The sequence below is a fragment of the Chrysemys picta genome, chromosome 6 (genome assembly GCF_011386835.1).
Source record: "Chrysemys picta bellii isolate R12L10 chromosome 6, ASM1138683v2, whole genome shotgun sequence".
Lineage (NCBI taxonomy): Eukaryota > Metazoa > Chordata > Testudines > Emydidae > Chrysemys > Chrysemys picta.
In genome coordinates, this window is record NC_088796.1 from 60,193,407 (window position 1) to 60,212,223 (window position 18,817).

At 43.8% G+C, this 18,817-nt stretch overlaps 1 protein-coding gene across 10 annotated transcripts in view; it reads left to right on the top strand.

Moving 5' to 3' along the window:
• RHOBTB3 (Rho related BTB domain containing 3) overlaps nucleotides 1-18,475 on the top strand; it is an 80,269-nt gene extending 61,794 nt beyond the window's left edge. For 6 of the 10 annotated variants that reach the window (XR_010602242.1, XR_010602241.1, XR_010602244.1 and 3 more), the window contains 2 exons: nucleotides 756-1,972; nucleotides 2,721-18,475. Coding sequence is in view for 3 of the 10 variants with exons in the window: in XM_065599213.1 (XP_065455285.1) it covers nucleotides 756-867; nucleotides 6,891-6,894 (116 nt within the window). In the remaining 7 variants the exon portion in view is untranslated. The remainder of the gene's footprint in view (nucleotides 1-755; nucleotides 1,973-2,720) is intronic. The other 4 variants (XR_010602245.1, XM_065599213.1, XM_065599215.1 and 1 more) reach the window with 1 other exon arrangement.
• Nucleotides 18,476-18,817: the final 342 nt, after the last annotated feature.

Below are 18,817 nucleotides of genomic sequence, written 5' to 3' on the forward strand. Positions count from 1 at the left end.
TTCTGCCTGTCCCTAGCCCAAGAAAATTGGCTGTGAACATCCTCTGCTGCAATCTGATTCAGGAAATGCTGGGACACAGAGTTAGGAAGAAGGATGTATCTTGCCTAATTATGATGACCTAAAATTGTGTTTCAAAAAAAGTTATTTTTTAGGAAGATCAGTAACAAAATCAAAAAACAAAAAAATTAAGCTAAACCCACAACAAAAAGGAAATTCAGCATTAGGGCTTATTTTACCCTTTTGTCACTATCAGAAGGCTTTTGGTGGTCTGTGTGAAATTTAGTATTAGTTTTAAATTCAGTTATTAGAGATGTATCCACATCTCCTTTGTTGTCATTCTCAGTATAGGAAGTCAGGTGTGGAGAAGGAACTACTCCTTGTTTGTTGTGGTTGCATAAGAAAGCATCCCGCACTGTTGCTACCCATGTTGTATCTCTTTTGTGGATAGAGGATTTGTCTCCAGGACTGTCATTTTGGTATCTTTTCTGAATACTACGTTCATTTAAAATTAACTAACTTATTTATGCCTAGCACAACAATAAGGGTATTCAGGCAGTTGATTTTTACAGTTTATGTGCTGCAAAAAAACGTAGGCACAATGAACAGAGTTTCAGCCTTAACTTTACCGCCCCCTTTTATTATGGGTTTGTGTGTCCTTAATGTTGTTTAAACCAATTTTTAGAAGTTTTTCAGTTTGTAATTCGTGTGTGTGTGTATACACATGTTTAACATTAATACTATTTATTTACTTTTAGCGGAAGAGCGCAATTTTGTTGAGATGCACAGATGGCCTTCCCATATGTACTTGAAACAGCTTGCAGATTACAGGAATTACATCAACTCCCAGAAATGCCACTGCATAGTAATGTAACCAGAAGATTGATTATTCATAAACTGGAGAATCACAGGCTGGGAATTACATGGAGGCTATTAAAACTGTAGCAGGGATGAAAATAAACATTTAAGTCCTGCTGTACTCTATAATGTGCTTGCTAATACTCTTTTCATTAATAATGAATTACTGTGATGTTTTAAAGGGATTAAGAAATATACCATAGGACAGCATAAGGAGTTAATCAGGCCTGGTCTACACTACAAAGTTAGGCGGATGTAAACCGCATGTGCATGCCTATACCTAAATTTGTCTCTTATTGATGTAAGTGCCCCGTTAACAGCAATGCAGTAACACTACCTCCCTGAGCAGCATTAAGCCATGGTTGATGTACTGAGGTCGACACAACACAAGTGTAAACACTGCGTTACTTATATGAATTCTAACAGTCCTCCAGCAGCTGTTCCACAGTGTCTGACGCTAATCTCTTTGGTCACAATTGTGAATGCCATTGTCCAGGGGTCATGGAGACTGGAAGGCCCTCCCTCTGTTTTAAAGCCCTGCAAATTTTTGAAATGGCTTTGCCTGATTGTCCAACTGGAGAGCACACCTAGCAGCTCTCCATTGTGTGCAGCTGTGCAGCTGACCATGGCAGCTACATGCTCCAGACACACTCCAGCTTGGAGTAGACAAGAGATATTGGATCCTCTGGACCTGTGGGTAGAAGAGGCTGTGTAAGCACAGCTACGGACCAGCCATAGAAAAGTAAACATCTATGACCAGATTGCACAGGGGATGTCGGAGGAGGAGTACAACAGGGGCCAGCAGCAGTGCTTTGTGAAAGTGAAGGAATTTGGTCAGCCATATCGAGAGGCCAACAATCATTCTGGTGCTAACCTGCAGACCTGCCACTTTTACAAAGAGCTGCATGCCATAATTGTCAGAGACCCTACTGATATCCCGCACATAACCATGGATACCTTTGAGGACCCCAGGCCACAGGTCCCTGGCATGAACAGCTAGGAGGAGGATGGGGGACATGCGACAAGGGAGCCAGGACCTGTTTTGAGACTCCACCGCAATCCAGTCAATCCCAGCAGTTGAGCACTGGTGAGCTCAATGCAGGGGAAGGAACTTTGGGTAAGTTTGTAAATGAATTTCCCATTACAATGACATACTGCTGGTGCTCCCAATTTAACAGGGCACAGTTACTGACTTTTCATTAATTTACTTGTACTAAAAGAGGTAGTAGTACAACAAAGACAGCTATTGTTATTATCTGCTTTTCATTCTCTTGTAGAATTAGGCAAGGGAGGGCATGTGGAGCAGTTTATGTACACAGGTATGTCCCTTGAATTCTCATGAGAGATCTCGATGAAACTTTCATGGAGGTACTCTGCAATCCTCTCCTGAAGGTTTCTAGGGATGGCAGCCTTATTGCTTCCTTTCTGGTAGGACACTTTCCCATGCCACTCAGCAATAACTTCCGCAGGCACCCTTCTAGTACACAGGCTAGCAGCAGACAGGCCTGGGTGGCTTCAGGACAATAATCAGCAGCTGTGCTCTCTGTGCCTTTGTTAAATCAGGAGTGAGAGAGCAGCTAAAATCAACACTTCCTGTGGACAGTGGTGCCAGTATTTAGTACCATTGCTCTATACTCATAGTTTCATGCAACTGAGCAATTCCCTCATTTCCTTCCCTTGGCGGGCCATACTCACCATGGCTGACTGTCGAGTGGCACCGTGCACAAGCACTCTGAAGCAAAAGTATCAATAAGCATGTCTTGTTTAAAATTTTAGGGGTGCAAGAGAAGGGGGTTCTGAATTTTAACTTTCACTTTCTGTTGTAACTATATTGACAGTGGTACCTCTGTGTGTTTTATCTGCAGCTACTGCCATTGCGGCTCTGAGAGGTTCCCCCCTCCGCACCTGAGGAAAGCCTGAGCTAGATGAGGAGAAAGAGGAGGACTCGGGATGACATGTTCAATGAGATCCTGCAAGCCAGTGCTGCGTGAGACCGTGAGAAAAGGGTCTGGAGGGTGAACATTACAGACAGCCTGGGGAAGATAAAAACGGAGAAGAGAGAGGCCCAGGAGTCCCAGCAGGAAAAGGAGAGGGAGATGCACCAAGACATAATGGAGCTTCTCCAACAGCAAACAGAGATGCTGCAGACTCTTGTGGGCTTAGTTTCAACAATCCCAGGTTCTCCTCCCTTTGCAGTCCATGGCAAACTCCATAACAGCACCTCCCTATGCTCTCCCACCCTACATTCCATGTGGTATCAGGGGCTTTATCCCTATCCCTCCCACTCCATCCCAGCAGACATTAAGGACAACCACAGCCTCACAAACTGATCTGTGAAATCCATGGTTGCTGTATACGTAGATTAATGGACAGGAATGTTCTTTCCGCTGGTTTTTCTGTTTCATTAATTTATTAAGTTTTTAATGTATTTGCTTTTAAATTGCACAGATTTTTCTTTGCACTGGTTTTGCTACTGAATAACATTCTATTTGGAAAATAATCTTTTAGTTCACAACACATGCTTCAGAGTGCCTAGCAATTCTGAAAGCACCTACTTAATTATTACTGTACAGTGTGGCACAACTCATAGGATCAGTGACAAACCGCATATAATCATAAATGTACAGCAAGCACAACAAAATTAAGAGGACATTGACAGTGCTATATTCATAGATGTACACTACACAATTCCTAACAGGCCCCAAAACAGCAAGGCCAGGTAGAGCAGAGTACATCACACGGTACTGTGGCTCACTGTTAAAATGGTCTTCAAAGCCTCTCTGAGCTGTATGATTTGGTGTTGAGATCTTCTAATGGCCCTTGTGTTTGGCTGTTCTAACTCAGCAGACTGCCAGTCCACTCTGGCGGAAAGTTTTCCCCCTTTGCTTCCCTGAGATTATGCAGAACACAGCAGGCAGCTATAACCATTGGGATGTCTTTTTTTTTTTTTCCACTGAGATCCAGTCTTGAGTAAACAACACAGGCATCCCTTCAGTCTTCCAAAAGTACATTCAACTGTCTTTCTGCACCTGCTAAGCCAATAGCAAAATCTTTCCATGGTGCTGTTGGGGTGGCCAGTGTACGGCTTCATGAGCCAGAGGAGTCAAGGGGTAGGCTGGGTCTCCCAGGATTGCTATTGGTATTTCAACATCACCAGTGGTAATCTGCCAGTTGGGAAAGAAAGTCCCTGCTTGTAGCTTTCTGAACAGTCCTATATTTTTAAAGATGCAAGGATCATGCACATTCCTTGACCAGCCAAAGTTGATGTCAGTGAGGAGACCCTAGTGATCCACCAATGCTTGCACAACTATAGAAAAGTAGCCCTTTCTGTTGACGTACTCTGTGGCAAGATGGGCTTGTGCCAAAATAGGGATATGTATGCTATCTTTGCTTCACCACAGTTAGAAATGCCTTTACTGAAAATCCTTCCAGCATGTCCTGCACATTGCTGAGTCACAGTACTGTATAGCAAGAGATGATTAGTGGCCTTGCACACTTGCATGACAGTGGCCCCCTTAGTGGATTTTCCAACTCCAAAATAATTTTGCACTTACCAGTAGCAATCTGACATTGCAGGTTTCCACCGTGCAATCACTACTTTCTTCTCCACCATCAGTGCAGCTCTCATTTTGATGTCCCTATATTGGAGGGCTGAGGCAAGCTTGGCACACAGATTCAGGAATATGGCCTTGCGCAGCCGAAAGTTCTGCAGCTGCTGCTCATCATCCTACGCCTACATTATGATGTGATCCTACCAGTCAGTGCTCATTTCTTGGTTCCAGTTTGAACACCAGCAACAACCTTGAATTTGTTCTTGCTATGTCCCAGAGCAGTCTGTGCTCCAAGATACTGTTGTGTTCCCTGTTTATTCGTGGATGTTATGGCTCTGCAAACATCGGAAGATCATGCGTCCTGTGCTTGCAACGCTTGTGACAATAGTGCAGAGCTGTGCAAGTGCCATGCTTCTGTCAGAAACGGTGGACAGTGAGGAGGGCTGCATAGGTTCATGGGAAAAAGGCATGAAAATTATGGGATATAGATAACATTATGGCATGGATTGAATAAAAACAATTGCAAACTGGCCCCTTGCCCCCTGTCACTGCTCTTGATGTGTTTCTGCCCCACCATACATTGCCAAAACATCCTAAAAGACAGTGAATTGGACAATAGTGGGTTGCACTGAGATACCTACCCTGCATTGACACCAGCACTCGTGAGTATGTGTAATACTTACACAAGAAGCCAAGTATGCATACACATGAGTGATGTACTAACAATGGTGGCTTTATGCTGATGTAACTTGCGTCAACCAAAGTTTGCAGTGTAGGCATGGTCTCTGTTGTTTAACTGCAACCTGTTTTCCCTAAGGATTCTTTGCTGCAATACTGGTGGTTTCAACTTCTAGATGAGGTGTTGAAAACATTTTAACTTTTGTAAATCTTTTGTTTAACCTTCTATGCGTGAGATTTTCAATGAAGTGTAAGAGAGTTCGGTACTCAGCTTTCCGATGCTCTTTTGAATATCCCACCCTACCTGCTTATTTTAGCCTAGGATCATCACATGATCCTTGTAACATATTTATGGGCTTTCTAGGTAAAGAGTATGGTCAAAACGTTAGGGTAAGTGTATAACTATTCCCTGCATAAGTTGCCCTTACAATCATATGAACTGGTATTTTCTCTCTAGCTAGGTGCTTTTATGGCCCCATCGTTGTACTGTCGGAGCGCCTCCTGTGTATTTAAAAATAGAAATAACAATCTTCCCAACCTGTAGGAGAAAAAGCTGGTTTAATTTTTAGGGTGTGTGTGTGTGTGTGTGTGTGTGTGTGTGTGTGTGTGTGTGTGTGTGTGTGTGTGTGTGTGTGTGTAAAAATTAAGGGAAAGTAAAGGCAAAGAATAAATTTGTATTCAGTTGTGAAAGGTATGAAGTCAACAGTCATCCTTATCTGTTGCAGGAGAAAATTCCATAGCATGGGAAACTTTCCTGAGAAAGTTCTGTCTCCCACAGTCAAACTTCCCCCCTTTTGGTTGACAGTTAAATCATTTCAGCTGAACCCAACTGCCAAGGGGATCATATTCACAAAGAAAGAGGTAGCCATGGCCAGTTCTATGGAGAATTTTGACTACCAGAACAAACTAGAACTCAACTCTGTTCAACTGGAAGCCTTTGCAGAGTGGCGCATCAGCCCAATGTATTCATGATGACCTGTGTTTCTGAGCAGTTGGGTTGCTCCATGTTGTACTAATTGGATTGGTTCAGGTTGTGTGGATTCATTTTTTGATATGAGCCAAAATAATTAAGCCTGGAGATCTTAAATAGGATCACCATAGTTTTGTGCGATATTCTGGTGAGGCATAGATGAGTGAGTGGCTTTTTTTCAACTATTGATGTATAGACATTCAATAGCACTGAGTCTAAAAGGAGCCCCAGGCTCAGACCATCTTAACAATTGAAGGATAGAGGTCTACAATAGCAGGAATTTTATGCAGGAAGCAAGTTCTTCAAAGTGGTTCCCTCTGCCTATCAGCAAAACCACAATCTTATTTAGGTTCAGCTTTAGCCAACTGTTCTTGTATTGTAGGGAGTGGTGTGTGTAATATGTCAGTGTTTGGTCCTAGAGGGACAATGTAAAAAAAGGAAGATTAATGAAAAGGTTACATAGTCCTGAAAACAAGGCAGGATGAACCATTTTAAAGGCACCTGCAGAAAAATTTGCTGCCAGGCGAAGGTGAGACCCACCATATTAACTAGTACCTATACTATTCTGTTAATAAAGAGGAGTTTTTGTATCTCTACACAGTTATTCTTTTGGGAATTACACACTAGAACGATAAGGGATTTTCTTCTGGTGCAGTTTTAGAGGTCCAGATAGCGTTCCCTATTTTGGGACAAAAATAATGGTACTCCGCTGGCTCCAGATATTGAAAGTTAGCTCAGTTAGGAATGTTAATTAATAGTATTTATATATAGCTTTGTGTCTGAAGATCTAAGAGAACTTAACAAATGTGAGCAGCATTATTATCTTTGTTTCACAGATGAGGAAGACCGAAACAGAGAGTGGTTGAGATTTGTTCAAGATCAGATTGCTAGTCAGTGACAGAACTTGGAATAGCACATTGTCTCCGGCAAGGAATAAAACAGATGAGTCTGCTACCATGGAGAAAGAGATGTTAAAGGTGGAATAAAAATGGTCATACATTAAAGTGGAAACAAAATATGCATATAATTTAAAAAAAAAATAAAAAAGATTTAACTACCTCCCTATTTCCTAATGTTTGTATCTGTTGCAGTAGAAATTAAAAATTCTAGATGTAGATCAGCTGGATGAATGACAAATTTTGAAGTTTTGAAAGCTTAAGGCCATCAGCAAAAATGAGTACAGAATTGTAAGTCTAATTTGCATGAACAATTACTTAACATGCTCTGTCACAGAATCTGCACCTACAACTGGCCAGTTTAATCATTTAACTGGTGTTTGTATGCACAAATACTAAATTCATGTGTGCAGTCATGGTAATTACATATACAAATTGTGTGTGTGAATGTTTGCCCATATTGCATGTGGCCCTAGGTGTTTAATATTTTGAAAATCTGATTTGCTATGTTAGAATTTCTTGCCAGTAACTCAATGTAGTGGGATATTTATTTTCATGAAGGAGATTTCATAAATCCTTTTTCCCATTAATAGCTTTTAAAAAAAAAAAGTAAAATGGAAATATGAACTATTTCTGTGAACCAGAAAATATTTTATGGTATTGTCTATTTATTTTAGTCTTTTGTGTTAATCATCCACAAACACTTTATATAGTGAGGCCAAGCAATGTGAGGAGACATTTATCCATAGATTTATAACTTGCTAATTACTCAAACACAAAATATCTTTCCATTCTTCGCAGGTGTCCCTATTATGTTACCTATATCAGGTGGAGACACTAGGTCAAACCCAGAATGCTGTGATAATTTGAGAAAATGAGTGATTTCTCCACACAAACAGAATAACAAATGGATGCTTTTCTTTAGAAATGTGCTTTTTAAATTTAAAATCTATGCCTTAGATATAGGTTTTGCTAACGCTATCTCGTTACTTAGGTACAATTCAGAAATCCATATACGATATTCAGAAGTTAGTCAAAGCACCACTGAATTTGATATATGTGACTTTACATGTATATTTTTGCATTGATTTAAATTAAAAATTAGGAAGTTCCTGAAAACTTGATTCAAACAATTAAAAGATCTGGAAATATTAAAATAGCTTAGAAAAGAAAACCAGTACAATAGTTTAGGAAAGTAACTCTCTTTGGGCTTTGTATAGGCAATCAAGTCCATTTTTAAGAGAGCTGTTCTGCTAATAACTTGCACTTTTCTTCTGAAGTAGGATTATCACTTCTTATCAGTTTAATGTATGGTATAGTAGTATTCAAGGATCTATTCTTTTATAACTGCTTTGAATGCATATTGAGAGACTAGACCTCTACCTTATTAGTGAATCCTGTTAACAACATTGTTACACACCTTTTTTCCATGTTTGTTTATGATACATGTACACTTACATCAAGCCAGTATGGAGGCTTATATTGAGGCTAACATAGGAAGTCTTCTGTCTTAAGAAACATTAATTTCCACAGGACAGAGAGTCTCTGCTGTAGTCTTTAGATCTTGGTGAACAAGGTAAGAATGTTTAGGAGAAAATAACTTATTTTACCAAGGCATGTGCTGAAATTCAGCTTTTGATATTTTCATAAGTTATGGAATGGTATTTTCTCTTTGACTAAAATTTACAATTTATAGATTTAGTATTTAAACACTTTGTAACAAAACAATAAACATTTTTACTGCATCTCAATTTCATGTGATTACCCATTTTTGTTTAGAAAGTTTGAACAGTGTGCTGGAAAGAGTTAAACAGCAAAACTGTGTAATTCATATGCTGGTAGATAAAGTGAGAGTAAGCAATGTTGTTTTTATTATTCTTCATTTGTAGTGTTCCAGAGTCCAAATTAGAATTAGGACCCCACTGAACTACATGTTGTACATAGGAAGACATTTTGTAATAGGATTGGTGTTGAACAGCATTGTGTTCTTCACATGGTTTGTATATAAATACTGAGGATACATTTTAATGAAGCTTCCCAAATTAAGTAATAGAGATGCAATAGCCTCTTCATAGCCACACTTCCATCTTTATTTTCATCCCTTCTCTAATACTTTCAGAAATGTTTTGAACTGGCCTCTGAGAGGGGGAAGTGAGGAAAAAGAATGACATATGAGGTGTTTCTGTTCAGTTTTTTTTCTTAGTGATGCATCAGAGCGTAGCCAGCTCCATCATAGCACTTCCTGCCAACACTTGCTCTTCAGTGCTGATCTCTTAGATGAGCTGAAGCTTGGTAGTAGAAAAGAGAAATAGAACAGGATACTTTGGTATGAAGCTAGGACGGATTTGAGTCCTGATGCTGCATATTAAAGATTGACATGGATTTATGCACTGAGGATTTTTCCTTTGAAATAAATCTGGGCCATGACTTAAATGCCAGAAGGGACCATTTGTATTATCTAGATCAGTGGCGGGCAACCTGTGGCCCCTCAGGGTAATCCCCTGGTAGGGTGCTAGACAGTTTGTTTACATTTGCATGGCCGCCCGCAGCTCTCAGTGGCCGCGGTTTGCTGTTCCTGGCCAATAGCTGCGAGAAGCGGAGGCCAGCACATCCCTATGGTCCGCGCCGTTTCCCACAGCTCCCATTGGCCAGGAACAGCAAACCGCGGCCACTGGGAGCTGCGGGCAGCCATGCAAATGTAAACAAACTGGTGACCCATCAGCGGATTACCCTAATGGGCTGCGGACGGCTGGCAGGCCCCAGGTTGACCACCACTGATTTAGATGCTCCAATCACTGTACATGCTGTCACTGTTGTGGGGGTAACTGCATCTTTGACCCCTTTGTGGCATCATTGAAAACACCTCCCTTAGATGTTGGTTAGAGGCCTGTGCCCTAAGTGGGGTGTTGTAAAGGATAGCACGAAGGGGTCAGAGGTGCAGTTACCTCAGACCTATGGTAGCGTGTACAGTGTTGGAGCATCTAGATTGGGGTGGGCAAACCTTTTGGTCTGAGGGCCACATCTGGGTATGGAAATTGTAGGATACGCCATGAATGCTCACAAAATTGGGGGTTGGGGTGCAAGAGGGGGTGAGGGCTCTGGCTGGGGGTGCAGGACTGTGCTCCAGGCTGGGACCAAGGGGTTCAGAGGGCAGGAGGCGATTAGGGCTGGAGCAGAGGGATTGGGCATGGGAAGAGGTTGGGGTGCAGGCTCCGGGCAGCGCTCATCTTAAGCAGCTCCTGGAAGCAGCGGCAGTCCCCCCTCTGGCTCCTACACAGAGGCACGCCACTGGCCGGGCAGCTTTGCATACTGCCTTGTCTGCAGGCGTCACCCCTGCAGCTCCCTTTGGCTGCGGTTCCCTGCCAATGGGAACTGCAGAGCCGGCACTTGGGGCAGGGGCAGCATGCAGAGCCCCCTGGCTACCTCTATGCATAGGAGCTGGAGGGAAACATGCTGCTGCTTTGGGGAGCCATGGCAGATGTGGAGTGGGGTAAGCCCCAAAACCCCACTACCCAGCGGAAGCTCGAGAGCTGGATTGAAAGGTATGATGGACCATAGTCTGCCCACCCCTGATCTAGATGCTACTGTCTTACAAGTAAGAGTCTCAAACATACTGAGTGATTTTTTTATTTTATTTTTTAAACCTTGGACAGGATCAACAGTGACCAGCCACCTTTTCACATAGGACAAAACCATACCGAAAAATAAAAAGTCTATATGCATGGTAAGCCTACCAGCTATTATCCATCTTTCCTATGGAGACCCTGGTAGGTTTCAAAGTCCTTCAAATTAACCAAGAGTGTCACTCTGCTGGAAGAAAGTCTCATGTCAATTCTTGGACTGAATGAGAGTCCCCCCCTCCACTACATCTGGCTGTCCACTTTATACCATTCTGCATTCTTTTTCTCCTGGGCCTCTTGAAACCATTCAAAACCAGTAGCTACAGTTCCCCCTGCCCCTATCCTCCGAATAGTAGTACTTCTCTAAAGTTGTTTATCTGTCCAGGGATTTGCATTAGTCTATTTTCTTCCCTCACTCCCAATTTTAATTCCCCCAGCCAGAACACAATCCACAGTTCACAAATATACATAAAGCATTTATAAACATAGTAGTCTGTGAATATCCTATGTGCCAATAGTATCTGGCACATCTCATCATAATAATCTAAAGTTTCTATGCTTCCATGGCCTCACATCTGTCCCACATACATGTAAGATACTCTAAATAAAGACAGAGGGTGGGAAAAAGGAAATTGTTATTCCCCTACTGTACGAAATGGGGAACGAAAGACCACATAAATTAAATGACTTGTGCAAGGTAAAACAGGAACTCCATGGTGGAACTGGGACCTGAACCCTTGTCTCCTACCCGTCCAGTGCCTTAGCCAGATCATCTTTCCTTTCCAACTTAATCTAACTGTTTTATCTCCTCTAATGACTCTCGTCTTAAGACTATGAGTTGCTTCAGAAGCAGGGTTGGCTGTTGTGTGGCCACAGGCACCCTGACAGTGTTCATAAACACCCATATACCACTACCTCGCTGGTGAAATAGTGATGAAAGTAAGAGGAAATCTTCTGCTTTAACAAAATGGCTGCCTGGATGGTTTATAAGCAACCCAGACACGCATTTAAAACAGAAATGACTTATCTGCTCTTCTGCCAGTAGCAGAAATGTTTTTCTTCTTATTGCAATCTGACCTTTTCAAACAGTATTTCAGTGACTCACATCCAATAAGAAATTTGATTTATTGCTTCTAAGTAAGTGACATTTCTAGGGGCACAGATATTCCATAAGGGGAGGTATTTGTGAAAGACAAAATGCACTATAATAAAATCCCAGGGGGAAAGGAGAGCAGTCATCTATCATCCTAGGGTTGAGGGGGACAGAGAAGAGAGGTGAAAGCTTGTGCCAACATCTTTCTTTGTAAGAGGATTTGTAACAGTCCAGGGGGGAGAGCTAGTTACAACTTGTTACTGTAATGGGGCCCATGGGTGGTGTGTGAAGCTTCCCTTGGGGGAGGTTTGCCCCCTGACCCTCCTTTTCCAGCCAAGGCCTGCCCCCGCTTACTCCTCTCAGCCCCCTCTTTCTCTCCCCCCATCCAGTGGCCCAAGGCAGGGGGCTGAGAGCTTGATCCGGGCTATAGAGTGTGCGTACACGGGGGGAGAAGTGCTGAGAGCTCGGCCCCAGCCAAGGTCAAGCTCTCAGCCTCGTCCAGGACCGCAGCGGAGCTCTCAGCCTTGGCTGGAGCTCCAACCCTGGAGCCCCCTCCCATTCTGCTTCTTCCATCCATGGCCCCATCCCAGTTAACCCCTTCCGCCATGGCCCCACCCCACCCTCACTTTGCCTCTTCCCCCTGAGGCCCTGCCCCGCTCTTGCTGCCTCCTTGCTGTGGCCCCAAGATGGGAAAAGTTCTGTACTGCTGCAGCAGGGAGCAAAATCTACTCCAGCCCACAGCGGAGGCAGATTTTTCCAGGGCCCCCAAATGGGAGCATGAGGTTTGGGGAGGGTTAGCCTCCCTTAGGTGCCATCCATGGCTGCCCCCCTCTTTACAAAAATGCATTGAGGGGTTCTGTTGGTGCTATGCAAGGAAAAGTCCATCAATGGCTATTAACCAGGATGGGCAGGGATGCAAAACCATGTTCTGAAGTGTCCTTAGCCTCTGTTTGCCAGAAGCTGGGAATGGGCAACAGGGGATGGATCACTTGATGATTAGCTGTTCTGTTCATTCCCTCTGGGGCACCTGGCATTGGCTACTGTCAGAAGACAAGATACTGGTCTACATGGCCCTTTGGACTGACCCAGTATGGCTATTCTTATGCATTGTTCCAACTATTACGTTATACATAATGCATGACATACAAGTTGAAATGTTTTGAGTTTAAGAGTAATAATATGAGTTCAGTCAAGGTCAAAACAAGATGCCATTTCAATTTTTCCAAAACAATATTTCACGATTTCACTCTGCAGCAAATATTTGTTCCAAATTAGAATGAAAAATTGAAAAGAGAAAATTTTGAAATTTCCCATAGAAGAGGAGTTTTGGGTTCTGACCAGCTCTAGTTGTCTCAGACTTACAAATGAGCAATGGGTGGTACAGAGAAGTTAAGTGACTTACCCAAGGTCACACAGGAAGCCTGCAAGAGAGTAAGGAATGCAGCCTAGGTGACCTAACTTCCCAGTTCTGAGCTTTATCAACACGACCATACTTCCTCCCTAATCATGCACAAATTAGTTTCCATCTCATGCCCCACACATCTGCATTTCTTTATACTAGGAGAAATTCCTGCCTGTTTTTCTCCAGTGATACACAGTATTTCTGCCCAAGCTCCTTCTACTTCCTGGGAAACCAACACGAGCACATGGTACATCGGTATGACCCAGCTCAAATCCTTGTGTCTCAGCTAACAGACTACATTTTAACCTTCAGCCCCCACCTTACCCATGTATCACACATACACAAGGGTAAAGCTCTGTCTTAATACTGTTTAAGAACAAATGCAAGGTGATTATACAAACATGCCCAGCAATATAATGTATTTCCCTGAATTATCAGCTGATTCTTGTTCAAGAGTAATTTGCATATTCTACACTGAGGAAGCCAGTTTAGATTTAATAGTGTGCAGCTCATCCCAAGCAGTGCATTTCATTCTCCTCGAGAGAGCTATTCAGTTTTCACTCATCCCACAACATTCCAATTCCTTAAAGACATTGTTAGAACATTCCCTGTGGCAGCTTGACCTACACCTCCCTGGGATCCAAATTTAGTACTAGCAGCATATATGTGGCTTACCTTTGAGCCCTTAGCTTCATGCTCCTTCCTGGATTTAGCAATGAAGGTGGCCTTTTTGACAGTGATCATTCAATGTGGAGGATAGATACCCTTGTTGCCCTCTAGGCAGACCTACCTTATACCATCTTTCACAGAAGAAAGGTGTCCCTCCAGCTACATGCTAATTTTGCTACTAAGGTCCCAGTGGGATTTTAATGTGAATCAAATGATTAATTTACCAGTATTTTAGCTGAAGCTGCGTACCATTGGAGATCATAGGATATTATGATTTCTGACTAGTTGAAGAGCCCTGGCTCTCTACTCAGATCAGACAAAGCCATTTCAAAAATCTCCCCCCTCCCCTTCACTTTATTTGCTGAAAGAATGAAGGACAAAGCCAGCTCTTCTCAGAAACTCTCAAGGTGAATCAAAGCTCACCCAACTAGGACACAGGCTGCCTCAATAGTGTTACTACATAGTGTCCCCCTTGCTGAAGTCTGCAGGACAGCTACTTGGCATTTGGTGTATACATTCACCAGGCCATATGCCCTGAGTGGTCCCTTGGCAGCTGGTTCATACCTTGGTTCACTACTTCTGAATGTGGTGCTGGATACCACCTCACATCACCCTCCATGTACAGTGGGAATCATGTACAGTGACTACCCCTAGGGACCAGCACTCAAAGGATTATTACCTATTTTACAGTAACTGGCGTTCTTAGAGCTGTTTGGTCCCTGAGTATTCACAAGCCGCCCTCTTTCCTCTCTGCTTTGGATCATCATGTGAACCACAGTAGAGTAGGAACTGAGAGGTGGTCAGGCCAGATCACCATGTATACCCTCTGTTTGCAGCATGAGGTAGTGTAGCACGCAAGTGCAAACCAAAAACTACTGCTATTGAATACCTGGGGGGATCACATATCTGGAAGAACTCTAGGTACTATAAGGTAAATAACCTTCCTTTGTTGTAACTCATCCCCCAAAGAAAACGATGCTGAGAGAAAGGATTTTAAGAACATAAGAACAGCCATACAGGGTCAGGCCAATAGTCCATCTAGCCCAGTAGCCTGTCTTCTGACAGTGGCCTATGCCAGGTGCTTCAGAGGGCACAAATAGAACAGGCAATCATTGAGTGAGGCATCCCCCATTGTTCACTCCCAGCTTTAGGGACACCCAGAGCATGGGATTGCATCTATGACCATCTTGGCTGATGGTTACTGATGGCCCTATCCTCCGTGAATTTATCTAATTCTTTTTTGAATCCCAGTAGAGTTTTGGCCTTCATAACATCCCCTGGCAACAAAGTACCACAGGTGAACTGTGCAAAACTTCTGTGCCGTATGACTAGAATATTGCAGATTTTTAATTGTGAAGTCTAAATTTAACTGTTTTAGTTTTTGCTTTGCAGCTCACCTTAGATTAATATAACTGCATAGGCTCCCCACGTCACTCTGAAGAATCCTATAGTGGATGGTGCTGGAGGCCAAATATTTTACTAGATCAGTGGTCTAAGTTAGTACTTTCTAATAAATGCTCTTTATATTCTATTGACTAGTCACAATAGTGTGGAATGTATGCCTTTCAGTGAAAGAGAAAGCATACTAAGGGTATGTCTACACTACGGGATTAATCCGAATTTATATAATTCGAATTTGGGAAACAGATTGTATAAAGTCGAAATGTATGCGGCCACACTAAGCACATTAATTCGGCGGTGTGCGTCCAAGTACCGGGGCTAGCGTCGATTTCTGCAGCGTTGCACTGTGGGTAGCTATCCCATAACTATCCCATAGTTCCCGCAGTCTCCCGCGCCCATTGGAATTCTGGGTTGAGATCCCAGTGCCTGATGGGACAAAAAACATCGTCGCAGGGGGTTCTGGGTACAGCCTCACCTCCTCCCTCACTTCCTCCCTCCCTGCATGAAAGCAACGGACGGCAGACAACCATTTCGCGCCTTTTTTCCTGGGTGAACACTGCAGACTCCATACCATGGCAAGCATGGAGCTCGCTCAGCTCAAGACAGCAGTCATGAACATTGTAAACACCTCGCGCGTTCTCGTGGAGTTTATGCTGAGCCAGGACCAGAAAAACGAGGCGAGGAGGCAGCAGCGGCGGCAGCGCAGCAACAAGCATGATGAGGACATGGACATGGACACGGACACAGAATTCTGTGAAACCACGGGCCCCGGTGCTTTAGAGATCATGTTGTTAATGGGGCAGGTTCTAGCCATGGAACGCCGATTCTGGGCAAGGGAAACAAGCACAGACTGGTGGGACCGCATAGTGTTGCAGGTCTGGGACGATTCCCAGTGGCTGCGGAACTTTCGCATGCGTAAGGGCAGTTGAGAAGCGCGTGGCGATAGCCCTGTGGAAGCTTGCAACGCCAGACAGCTACCGGTCAGTCGGGAATCAATTTGGAGTGGGCAAATCTACGGTGGGGGCTGCTGTGATGCAAGTAGCCAAAGCAATCACTCAGGTGCTGCTACGAAAGTTAGTGACTCTGGGAAATGTGCAGGCCATAGTGGATGGCTTTGCTGCAACGGGATTCCCTAACTGTGGTGGGGCGACAGATGGAACCCATATCCCTATCTTGGCACTGGAGCACCAAGCCACCGAGTACATAAACCGCAAGGGGTACTTTTCCATGGTGCTGCAAGCACTTGTGGATCACAAGGGACGTTTCACCAGCATCAACGCGGGCTGGGCGGGAAGGGTTCATGACGCTCGCGTCTTCAGGAACACTACTCTGTTTAAAGGGCTGCAGCAAGGGACTTACTTTCCGGACCAGAAAATAACCGTTGGGGATGTTGAAATGCCAATAGTTATTCTTGGGGACCCAGCCTACCCCTTAATGCCATGGCTCATGAAGCCATACACAGGCAGCCTGGACAGGAGTCAGGAGCTGTTCAACTACAGGCTGAGCAAGTGCAGAATGGTGGTAGAATGTGCATTTGGCCGTTTAAAAGGTCGCTGGCGTTCATTATTGACTCGCTCTGACCTCAGCCAAAGAAATCTCCCCATTGTTATTTCTGCTTGCTGCGTGCTCCACAATCTCTGTGAAAGTAAGGGGGAGACCTTTATGGCGGGGTGGGAGGCTGAGGCAAATCGCCTGGCTGCTGATTACACGCAGCCAGACACCAGGGCGATTAGAAGAACACACCAGGAAGCGCTGAACATCAGAGAAGCTTTGAAAACCAGTTTCATGACTGGCCAGGCTACAGTATGAAATATCTGTTTGTTTCTCCTTCATGAATACCTGCCCCTTTTATTGACTCATTTTCTGTAAGGAACCCACCCTCCCCCAGCTTGCTTTCAAACCAAATAAAGTCACTATCATTTAAAAATCATTTATTCTTTATTAATAGATTAGAAAAAGAGGGAGGGAACCCGGGTGGGATTTGGGAGGAGGATCGGTGGGAAGGAAAAGGCCACTAAAAAAAGGTTAAAAAAATGACAGCCTTTTGCTTGGGCTGTCCACTGGGGTGGAATGGGAAGGTGTACGGAGCCTCTCCCCCCCCCCACGTTCTTACACGTCTGGGTGAGGAGGATATGGAACATGGGGAGGGGGGTACAGGGGCTGTAGCGGCAGTCTGTTTTCCTGCAGCCGCTCCTGAAGCTCCACCAGACGCCGGAGCATGTCTGTTTGCTCACGCAGCAGCCCCAGCATTGCATCCTGCCTCCTCTGATCTTCCTGCCGCCACCTCTCATCTCGAGCGTCTCTCCTCTCCTCACGTTGGTCCCTCCTGTCCTCACGTTCACTGGCATCATATACATAACACCCCTTCCTCCCAGCTCTACCAGAAAATGATGAGCAAGGCACCAGCTGCATAATGTAATAGATCACTACAAATAAAATACTCATGCATATATGGTCATTGTAATGCTGTGTTAAACATTCTCTCTCATCAGAAGTGATTGTGGCTGCAAATGTCAGGTAATTTTCTGCAAGAGTAGTCATATGTTCTGCTTACATTATCACATAAGCAGGTGGAGTTCTGAGAGAGATTGATTTTCCTACAGTGGTGAGTGGAGCAGGGGAAATTCCTGTAGCAGAGCTAAAGCATGGTACACTGGCACTTGCTATTATTAGACTTACTCAGTCACTAGCAACTAGCTGCTACAATAGATAGTTGAAAATACTGTACATAATGCTAGGCATACAGTATGGAGTGTAACTTAAACAGTTTAAAAAAAAAGCAGCATTTGTGACTCAAGAAATCTCTACTTGATAAATGTTAAATTTAAGGAACAGACCTTCTTATTTGCATACAAGAGTCTGCTAAATTCCACTGAGAAGAAACAGGGAGTGATAAAAAAGGTTTTATGGAACAAGCTGTGCAGTACCCTACTGTCTAAAGCCAGCTAACTTATAGGTATGTGACCTTTATTCCTCCAAGAGGAAGAGGGTATTAAGCTGGCCAAGAACCCCTTTGCTTCCCCCCTCCCCAATGGGTTTTCCAAAATGGAAGGAAGCACATGGCACGTTGTTTAGCTGCCAGCCAGGACTGAAGTGTTTTCATTGGATCGCTTTTCATTTCTACAATGTTTAAGTAAAAGCAGAGCAGAAATAAAGAGCTGAACTCTGGAGGATTCCCACAATACGAGAATGCTGCATGGACTGTAAGCTTGGGCCTAGCCAGAAGTTTAGACGACAGACTCACACAGTCACATTGGGCTGGCCTGCTGGAGACAAATTGTGCTGTGTAGCATGCTTAGCTGAGGGTGATCCCCAACATTGCCAAGTCCCTGCCACAGCACTCCCCCTCCCCCCCCCCATTCAACCAGCCTGGGTTCTTATTCCCTTACCAGTACAGCTGCTCCAAAAATGGTAAATATTTTTCACAAAAAAATGTGAAGTAACATTCAAATGGCAGCTTTTGAAGAGGAATCCATTCTATTCAGAATTTCATACAAGAGTTCTCAACACAGGATTTCCTCAAGACTGAAAGTTTTCAGTATGCCCTTCCCACAACACACTTTTTTTTGGGGGGGGGGGGGGGGGTGAGTGTGAGGCTTTTTTACCAGGCAAGGGAAGGAAGCACAGCTGTGGAAACAAATGAGCAGTGTCCAATGTTCTGTTTTCTGCGATCAAAGAGAGG